General features: G+C 46.8%; 1 protein-coding gene across 1 annotated transcript; it reads right to left on the bottom strand.

Annotated features, from left to right (window-relative positions):
- Positions 1-7,746: 7,746 nt before the first annotated feature.
- LOC139217477 (photoreceptor outer segment membrane glycoprotein 2-like) lies at positions 7,747-10,692 on the bottom strand. Its single transcript, XM_070848780.1, has 3 exons — positions 10,112-10,692; positions 8,086-8,332; positions 7,747-8,001 (listed from the first exon to the last, which is right to left on the bottom strand). The coding sequence occupies exons 1-3, from the start codon at positions 10,690-10,692 to the stop codon at positions 7,747-7,749; spliced, it is 1,083 nt and encodes a 360-aa protein (XP_070704881.1).

The raw sequence follows: 10,692 nt of genomic DNA, 5'->3' as shown, positions 1-10,692 counted from the left end.
CCACAGGAACCTGAGAACCACAGCAGCAGGACCAGGACCAGGATCCACAGGAACCTGAGAACCACAGCAGGAGGACCAGGACCAGGATCCACAGGAACCTGAGAACCACAGCAGCAGGACCAGGACCAGGACCAGGATCCACAGGAACCTGAGAACCACAGCAGCAGGACCAGGATCAGGATCCACAGGAACCTGAGAACCACAGCAGCAGGACCAGGACCAGGATCCACAGGAACCAGAGAACCACAGCAGGAGGACCAGGACCAGGATCCACAGGAACCTGAGAACCACAGCAGCAGGACCAGGACCAGGATCCACAGGAACCTGAGAACCACAGCAGGAGGACCAGGACCAGGATCCACAGGAACCTGAGGGATGAGAAAAGCACAGAAAGGCTCCGGGGAAGATACCAAGTTAGTAACAGACATTAAAGAGACATGAAGCATCAGGATGGAGAGGAAGAGGAGGAGAGAGGAGCCCAGTGCATCATGGGAGTCCCCCGGCAGTCTGAGCCTATAGCAGCATAACTATGTAGGAGGTGATGAAGGAGGAGGTGATGATGATGGTCAGGTGATGAGAACTGAATGCAAACCAGATACACCCCCCTCCCCCACCTGTCCCACCAGCCCCCCCCGTCCTCCATCAGCATGTAGAGAGACCAGCTCAGCAGCCCCCCCCCCCATCCTTGTCGTCGTCTCTCTGTTCATGAATAAATGACAGAGGAGGGGGATGGGTGTGTGTGTGATGGGGGGGTGCATCTCTGCTGGTATCTCAGCTGTCACTAAGGAAACCCAGTATGTCCCAGAGTACAAACCTCACGGTCACTTACGAGGTCTTCAGCTGACAGCAGCGGTGATGTCAGCTCACCCTACTCCTGCCTCCAGCCAATCACAGCCCTCGCCAGCCTCCTCCTCCTCCTATTGGTCGAGGATGTCAAGAGAGTGGTTCACGTGCAGCTGCAGCAGGTCAGTGAAGGCCTCACACACAGAGGATCCTGAACACTACACGCAACCAGACGCCTTAAAGGGACGGCGCGTCACGTTTTTAATCATCGGCCGTGGTGATCTTGTGACCAGAGTCATCCTCAGGAATCAATAACTATTGATTGATTCTGATCCTTGATGTTTCAGTTTTTATTCTTCATGTTTTCATTCATCATTCATTCATGACTGTATGTGTGAGTATGATAATGAGGGGGCGTGTCCATGTGTGCCCTGGCCACTGATTGGTCCAGAGCAATGTAACCCTACTGTTGAGTAACTAATAATGTAATGTGATTACTTTGGTTGAAAGCTGACCTGTCAATCATCCTGAGTGACAGCAGCAGCAGCCAATCCTGCGGCTCGTCTTGATCTGAATGTTAAATAAAGTTTTTTGTGTTTGAACAAAGCCTGTTGGCAGGCGCTGCATTCACCGTCTCCTGGTTCATTTGGGCGTCTGGCCTCTCGGCCTCCTGGCAACGTCCCCGCGCTCCCAGGACACGTTACCAAGCAACCAGCAACCAGCAGCCATGACTGCTGTGTCCCCGAGGAGACGAAGAGGGAAAGTGAAGAAAGTAAAGGAGGACATGACAAGACCTCAGCGACCAATGGTGTGTTCAGGGTCGCTGGACCTTCAACTTCCTGTTTCCTGTTCAGCTGAACACAGCGAATGTGTTTGAACTTTACAGAATAGAAAACAGGTGTCATGTGATGTGTGAGAGTCCATGTTTCTGTTGATGTGGACACCTGCTCACACCTGTTCACACCTGCTCACACCTGTTCACATCTGTACACACCTGTTCACACCTGCTCACACCTGCTCACACCTGTTCACATCTGTACACACCTGTTCACACCTGTTCACACCTGCTCACACCTGTTCTCACCTGCTCACACCTGTTCTCACCTGTTCACATATGTACACACCTGTTCACACCTGCTCACACCTGCTCACACCTGTTCTCACCTGCTCACACCTGTTCACATCTGCTCACACCTGTTCACACCTGCACACAGCTGCTCACATCTGCTCACACCTGCACACAGCTGCTCACATCTGTTCACATCTGTACACACCTGCTCACACCTGCTCATGAGTCCGTCTGTCTGGCCGAGACGTGAGGCTGTCTCAGCCTCAGCTATTGTCCCACAAACAAGACCCGCCCCCTGTGTTTGGAGCAGAAATGTGATTGGCTGCTGAGATGGAGCAGTGATGAAGAGGAAGTGTTACATAACAGGACATTAAAGAGAGAGAAGAGGAGGAGGAGGGAAGAAGAAATGCAAGGACAAGGAAGGAAGAAAGGAAGGGAGGAAGAAAAGAAGGGAGGGAAGGTTGAAAGAAGGAAGGGAAAAAGGGAGGCAGGGAGGAAAGAAGGAAGGAAAGAAGGGAGGGAGGAAGGCAGAAGGGGAGGGGGAGGCAGAACAGGTTGAGGAGGAGGAGAAACAAACAGAAGGAGCAGAGAAGAAGAAGGGATGAATGAAGGAGCGACAGACGAGATAAAAGAGGAAACAAAGACAGAAGGGGGGGGGCAGCTCAGTGATCTGGGCCACTGACCACGTGATGGTCACCATGACAACCAGCTCAGAATGGGGGAGGGCTGTGATTGGCTGCTGATGGAGCTGCAGTGCTGCAGACGACCAGCAGGAGGAGACAAACAGCCAATCACAGCCCTCGATTATAAACAGTACTATCAGTAGTACTATCAGTAGTAGTACTATCAGTAGTACTATCAGTAGTAGTACTATCAGTAGTAGTACTATCAGTAGTAGTCACTATCAGTAGTACTATCAGTAGTAGTCACTATCAGTAGTACTATCAGTAGTAGTACTATCAGTAGTAGTACTATCAGTAGTAGTCACTATCAGTAGTACTATCAGTAGTAGTCACTATCAGTAGTAGTACTATCAGTAGTAGTCACTATCAGTAGTTGTACTATCAGTAGTACTATCAGTAGTAATACTATCAGTAGTACTATCAGTAGTAGTCACTATCAGTAGTACTATCAGTAGTAGTCACTATCAGTAGTTGTACTATCAGTAGTACTATCAGTAGTAATACTATCAGTAGTACTATCAGTAGTAGTCACTATCAGTAGTACTATCAGTAGTAATACTATCAGTAGTACTATCAGTAGTAGTACTATCAGTAGTTGTACTATCAGTAGTACTATCAGTAGTAGTACTATCAGTAGTACTACCAGTAGTAGTCACTATCAGTAGTAGTACTATCAGTAGTACTATCAGTAGTAGTCACTATCAGTAGTAGTACTATCAGTAGTAGTGACTATCAGTAGTACTATCAGTAGTACTACTATCAGTAGTACTATCAGTAGTAGTCACTATCAGTAGTAGTACTACCAGTAGTAGTCACTATCAGTAGTAGTACTACCAGTAGTACTATCAGTAGTAGTCACTATCAGTAGTACTATAAGTAGTAGTACTATCAGTAGTACTATCAGTAGTAGTCACTATCAGTAGTAGTACTATCAGTAGTAGTACTGTCAGTAGTAGTACTATCAGTAGTAGTACTATCAGTAGTACTATCAGTAGTAGTACTATCAGTAGTAGTCACTATCAGTAGTCGTACTGTCAGTAGTACTATCAGTAGTAAGACTATCAGTAGTAGTACTATCAGTAGTAGAACTATCAGTAGTAGTACTGTCAGTAGTAGTACTATCAGTAGTAATACTATCAGTAGTAGTACTGTCAGTAGTAGTACTATCAGTAGTAATACTATCAGTAGTACTATCAGTAGTAGTCACTATCAGTAGTACTATCAGTAGTAGTCACTATCAGTAGTTGTACTATCAGTAGTACTATCAGTAGTAATACTATCAGTAGTACTATCAGTAGTAGTCACTATCAGTAGTACTATCAGTAGTAATACTATCAGTAGTACTATCAGTAGTAGTACTATCAGTAGTTGTACTATCAGTAGTACTATCAGTAGTAGTACTATCAGTAGTACTACCAGTAGTAGTCACTATCAGTAGTAGTACTATCAGTAGTACTATCAGTAGTAGTCACTATCAGTAGTAGTACTATCAGTAGTAGTGACTATCAGTAGTACTATCAGTAGTACTACTATCAGTAGTACTATCAGTAGTAGTCACTATCAGTAGTAGTACTACCAGTAGTAGTCACTATCAGTAGTAGTACTACCAGTAGTACTATCAGTAGTAGTCACTATCAGTAGTAGTACTATCAGTAGTAGTACTGTCAGTAGTAGTACTATCAGTAGTAGTACTATCAGTAGTACTATCAGTAGTAGTACTATCAGTAGTAGTCACTATCAGTAGTCGTACTGTCAGTAGTACTATCAGTAGTAAGACTATCAGTAGTAGTACTATCAGTAGTAGAACTATCAGTAGTAGTACTGTCAGTAGTAGTACTATCAGTAGTAATACTATCAGTAGTAGTACTGTCAGTAGTAGTACTATCAGTAGTACTATCAGTAGTAGTCACTATCAGTAGTAGTACTATCAGTAGTACTATCAGTAGTAGTACTATCAGTAGTAGAACTATCAGTAGTAGTACTGTCAGTAGTAGTACTATCAGTAGTAGTACTATCAGTAGTACTATCAGTAGTAGTCACTATCAGTAGTAGAACAATCAGTAGTAGTACTGTCAGTAGTACTATCAGTAGTAGTATTATCAGTAGTAGTACTATCAGTAGTAGTACTATCAGTAGTAGTCCTATCAGTAGTAGTACTATCAGTAGTAGTCACTATCAGTAGTAGTACTATCAGTAGTAGTACTATCAGAAGTAGTCACTATCAGTAGTAGTACTATCAATAGTAGTACTATCAGTAGTACTATCAGTAGTAGTACTATCAGTAGTAGTACTGTCAGTAGTAGTACTATCAGTAGTAGTATTATCAGTAGTAGTACTATCAGTAGCAGTCCTATCAGTAGTAGTGCTATCAGTAGTAATATCAGTAGTAGTACTATCAGTAGTAGTCACTATCAGTAGTAGTACTATCAATAGTAGTAGTATCAGTAGTACTATCAGTAGTAGTACTATCAGTAGTACTATCAGTAGTAGTACTATCAGTAGTAGCACTATCAGAAGTAGTACTATCAGTAGTACTATCAGTAGTAGCACTATCAGTAGTAGTACTATCAGTAGTAGTACTATCAATAGTAGTCACTATCAGTAGTAGTACTATCAATAGTAGTAGTATCAGTAGTACTATCAGTAGTAGTACTATCAGTAGTACTATCAGTAGTACTATCAGTAGTAGCACTATCAGTAGTAGTACTATCAGTAGTACTATCAGTAGTAGCACTATCAGTAGTAGTACTATCAGTAGTAGCACTATCAGTAGTAGTACTATCAGTAGTACTATCAGTAGTAGCACTATCAGTAGTAGTACTATCAGTAGTACTTCATTATTAATAGTATTATTAATTAATTTACCTGTGTAATAATTTGTAATAATAATTTTTAATACATACTTTTTATATATTTATATTTTTTACTTTTGTGTTTGAAGTTTATTCTTATTCTTTTGGAGCTGTGTGTAACAAAAAGCAATTTCCCCCTGAGGATTATTAAAGGAATTCTGATTCTGAACTCCACTGATCCTTGTGATCCTTCTCCTTCATGAGCTTCTTTAATGATAAAATTCTGACTATTAGAGACTAAATCCATCACCTCCAGCCCTCAACAGACTCTGATCCAACCTCAGACTCAGGAACCATGGAAACAGCTGTTGGGCTTAATGTGCATCTGGACTGTTTTTCTCCACTTGATCTTCCTGAGCTGGATTCAATGATCTCCTCATCCAGACCGTCAGCTGGTCTCCTAGACCCCATTCCTGCTGGACTACTTAAGGAAGTCCTGCCCCTAATTAACACGTCCTTACTGGATACAATCAATCAGTCTTTACTAACAGGCTACGTACCTCAGTCCTTCAAAGTAGCAGTAATTAAACCTCTCCTGTAGTAGTACTACTCTGGCCTCCAGCTCCACTGGGAGGAATCTCTGGCTCAGACTGCTGGTGGACTCCCATGATGCACTGGGCTCCTCTCTCCTCCTCTTCCTCTCCACCCTGATGCTTCATGTCTCTTTAATGTCTGTTACTAACTTGATATCTTCCCCGGAGCCTTTCTGTGCTTTTCTCATCTCTCTGGTTCCTGTGGATCCTGGTCCTGGTTCTCCTGCTGTGGTTCTCTGGTTCCTGTGGATCCTGGTCCTGGTCCTGCTGCTGTGGTTCTCAGGTTCCTGTGGATCCTGGTCCTGGTTCTCCTGCTGTGGTTCTCAGGTTCCTGTGGATCCTGGTCCTGGTCCTGCTGCTGTGGTTCTCAGGTTCCTGTGGATCCTGGTCCTGGTTCTCCTGCTGTGGTTCTCAGGTTCCCGTGGATCCTGGTCCTGGTTCTGCTGCTGTGGTTCTCAGGTTCCTGTGGATCCTGGTCCTGGTCCTGCTTCTGTGGTTCTCTGGTTCCTGTGGATCCTGGTCCTGGTTCTCCTGCTGTGGTTCTCAGGTTCCTGTGGATCCTGGTCCTGGTCCTGCTGCTGTGGATCATCAGCCACTGACACCTTTTACTGATATCAGTCCTGTTATTATTATTCACAGATGAACTGTTGTCATGTATACCATATATTTACCATATCTACCATATTGATCAGTGTCAGTCACATTATCAGTACTATAGTTGCTGTTTTTATGTTGGTTGTTGTTTGTTTGTGCCCCCCCCCCCCCCCCCCCGTGCCCCCCCTCCACCCAACACGGACCCCGACAGAAGACAGTTTGTTCTGAGCTGCTCTTTATGTAAACGTTTGTTAGGCACTATATAAGTAAAGATTGATTGATTGATTGTGTGTTAGATCTCGGATCAGATCTCTGCAGTGATACAGAAACACAGTCACACTGATTTTTATTATGAGACAATAAACAGAAAATGACTCAGCACTGGAGGTACGCCATGCTAACTAAGCTAAGCTAAACTAATACTTTTCCCTTGCTTTCAGTCTTTGTGCTAAGCTAAGCTAACACTTTACCCTTGCTTTCAGTCTTTGTGCTAAGCTAGGCTAACTACATCCTCTGCACTGGTTGCATTGGGAGGAATGTGATGTAAAGTGTTGAACTGTTCCTTTAAGAAAATGACAAATGTGTTTGTTATTCCAATAGGCCGGCTGTTTTATGACTCATAACTTTATTTTTGTTTATCAGCTCTGACATCAGTTGTGTTTAAAGGGCCAGTCTGTAGGATTTAGTGCCATCTAGTGGTTAACACTTGGATTGTGTGGATTATACGACAGAATGCTAACGTGCCGCTAACGTCTGTCCTCCTGTGTGGGTTCCCAGTAAGCTAACAAGAACACAGCGGCTCTGTAGTTCTGGATATCATCGTCCATCTGTGCCAGCAGACCCTCTGGACCTTGCAGACTGCTCCTTTAAACACAAGACAGATGAACACAGTCATGGTGCCCTCAGGATCTCCTGTAGGTCTTCATCACATCTTCATGTGTGCGACACTTTATGACCACATAAAACCACAGACATTCCCATCAGCCTCAGCTGGACCCTGGGCTTACTGCTAACCAGCTATTGCTAACATGCATGTTAGCATGCTAGATGTCATGTTTGAAACCTCGTAGATGTCTGTGAACGTCATTGTAAATGCCCATCGGCCCTGCGGCGCTCTGAAGATGCACCGTCTCCGGAGGACGGCAGTGCTCTGAAGCTGCATCCTGGAGCCCGGCTGCTGCAGCCCTTCCTGGTCCTAGTCTTTCAGAGGTCAGTGGATCCTCGGCTGGATGTTAGCTGGTCACGGGGATCTGGACCTGATGGGACAGCAGCTCCTGCTCGCCGGCGGCGGTAGGGATGTTGATGTTGGGGTCATCGTCAGCCTGGTAGCACTTCCCCAGGTTCTTGATAACGTTGAAGTTGGAGCGGGCCGTTTCCGCCAGGCTGTTCTCCAGAATCCAGCCGTCAGACTCAGAGTCCGGGTCCCCCAGACGCAGGACGTTCTCCATGGCGGTTTGCAGGTACCGGACGCCCGTCAGGACCAGCAGCTGGAGGACAGAGAGGAGTGAGGTGTGTTTAATGTAGTGTGGACAGCTCAGACTTACCTGAAGCGGTGAGGGTGACTGCAGTACCTCAAAGAGCCAGATGAGGAGCACGGTGAGGCCGATGGACTGCATGATGCCGGTGTAGTGGTCCAGCAGCGCCTGGCGGCAGCCGGCCACCCACAGGTTCAGCTGCTGGCTGTGCCGGTCGTAGTTGAAGTGGGCGGAGCGGTTGCTGACCTGCTGCTGGATGCACGGCCGCGGAGACAATGTGCTGCAGCAGCTGAAGGGGACACCGTCCATCAGGTATTTCCCCTCCACGTTACTACGGAGACGGCTGCAAGACATGAGGGGTTCTCAGTAGTGGTACTAGTACTACTACCAGTAATACTACTAATACTAGTACTACTACTATTCCAGTACTGCAGTACTCCTGAAGAATGATTTTAATGTTTGTGAACTCGTGACGTTCCTCCTCTTCCTCACAGAGTCTTCATCTGAGGAAGAGGAGGGGGGGCAGGAGACAGATATGGGGGGGTAACAGACAGGTGGGTGGGCAGCAGACAGATGGGGGTTAACAGACAGGTATGGGGGGATAGTAGGTAGCAAACAGGTGAGCCTCCCTGCAGGTCCAGAGTGGGTCTCTGTGGGACTCTGCTGGACTCTGGAGCACACCAGCCTTAATCTGAAGCCTGTTTTCTGTCTGTTACCATGGAGACAACTGTCACGTCCTGACCTGTCCATCAGTGGCGTTCAGTGACCAGATGAGACCCTCTGTAGACCTGGACCCTGGTCTGGTCTCTGTGAAGGTGCTCAAACCCCAGGAACATATAAACACAGGTGAAGGAAACCCACCAATGAGAGAGGGCCAGCAGCACACTAGTGTCCAATTGGACGGAAAAACCTGGACTCACAAGGTCACTATTGAGCCCCAGTCCATCCCACCTCTGAACCAATCAGAGTTAAGCTACAGGTGCAGCTCAGGTGTGATGACGGCCTCCTGAGTCGGGATGATGCAGCTCTACCTCCATTACCTGCCCCCTTTGTCTGATTGGCTGACGTCAGCGATGGGCAGAAGGTTTACAGACATTTTCAACAGATGACGTCCACACGGTTCAGAGGGACAAACATCTGGAGTCCACCAGAGTCCATCAGAGTCCACCAGGGTCCACTAGAGTCCACCAGTGTCCACCAGAGTCCACCAGGGTCTACCAGAGTCCACCAGGTCCACCATAGTCCACTAGAGTCCACCAGAGTCCATCAGGGTCCACCAGGGTCCATCAGGGTCCACCAGATTCCACCACGGTCCACCAGGGTCCACTGACCCCTTAAACCCTTCACAGTCCAGTCAGGATCATATTGACACACTGAGACCTGACCCCTCAGACCACCTTCCCAGGTCGTACGGCTGAATCTGACCACGCCTTTTATGATGTTAACACTAAAGTGCCCTGATGTGTCCCTGCTGAGGACGTAACAGGAAAACACATCATCAATGCTATGCTATTAGCAATGCTATGCTATGCTATTCTACCGTTCTTCCTTCCCCAACTCGTACCAATGACTTTGTCCGTCCAGCCTCGGCAGCTGGATCATCGTACTGACATAATGACTCTACAGCGCTGTTTGACCTTTAACCTCTGGTACATACGTATATCAGTATAAAAAGGGTCACTGACAGGGTTCTGAGACCAGAATCTAGCTGAACTCACAGTCTGAACTGATCCTCCAGCAAAGATCCACCACAATCCAGTAGATTCAGGGGGATCCACTAAAACCCAGAAGAACCACCAGATTCCACCAGAATTTAGTGAGTGTGTTTGGATTTTAGCATCCTGACTCCATTCAGGTACATTAGAACCCACCAGAATCCAGTAAGATCTACCAGAATCTATGATGGTGCGTTCAGATTTTTAGACCTTTGTTTACTTAAATTGGTGTAACTGAATCCATCTAAGATCAGTTGGAGTTTATTTCTTAGAGGATCCAGTGGATCTCAAAGTAACTGACATCACAGTGGGTCCACCTGATCTGTGAGGATCCAGCCAGATTTACTGGACTCAACAAGGACCCCCTCAAACCCAGAGGAAACCCCAGCAGATGTGGCTTCACTTACTCCACCACGGTGCTGCTGGTCATGTCCAGGTAGCGGTTGCTGATCCACTGGACATGGAACCAGTCCTGGTACCCCGTGTTTCCACAGCACTGGAACTGGATCTGCAGCAGGTCCAGGGTCCTCTTTAGGTAACAGCGGCCTGGCGTGTCCGTGTCCTTGTAGTAGCGCATGGCGTTCCTCAGGCCCAGGAACAAAGACTCCTGTAGCTGGCCGTGGATGCTGTAGCACATGAGCGCCCCCCCCAGGACGCAGGCAGTGAAAACGAAGGTGCAAACCACATATGGCATCATCACCAGCTTCCAGCGCAGGAATTTGTTTGTGTCGGCACAGTCCAGGCAGATCTTCCCCCCCAGGAAGTTGATGCAGCAAGCCACCACACCTGTGGTGATCAGCATGTGAGGCACAAAGAGGACGCCCTGCTCTGACATCACTTCCTGCCATTTATGGATCTCCACTTTAAGGAAGAGGCCCAGGCCGAAGAGGAGGGCCCCTGTCAGCACTGAGATCCAGTTCAGCAGCCAGAGGACCTCGGCCAGCTTCTCCCGCTCCGCCTTGGTGAAGGTCACTTTACCGATGGCCAT

The sequence above is a fragment of the Pempheris klunzingeri genome, chromosome 18 (assembly GCF_042242105.1).
Source record: "Pempheris klunzingeri isolate RE-2024b chromosome 18, fPemKlu1.hap1, whole genome shotgun sequence".
NCBI lineage: Eukaryota > Metazoa > Chordata > Actinopteri > Acropomatiformes > Pempheridae > Pempheris > Pempheris klunzingeri.
This window is presented reverse-complemented; position numbering and strand designations above follow the sequence as displayed.

Coding starts and splice junctions, on each gene's coding strand:
- LOC139217477 (XM_070848780.1), bottom strand. CDS start 10,692: ATGGCCATCGGTAAAGTGACCTTCACCAAGGCGGAGCGGGAGAAGCTG. Junction 8,333..10,111: donor ACCAGCAGCACCGTGGTGGA/GTAAGTGAAGCC, acceptor CATGTCTTGCAG/CCGTCTCCGTAGTAACGTGG. Junction 8,002..8,085: donor TCCTCATCTGGCTCTTTGAG/GTACTGCAGTCA, acceptor TCTGTCCTCCAG/CTGCTGGTCCTGACGGGCGT.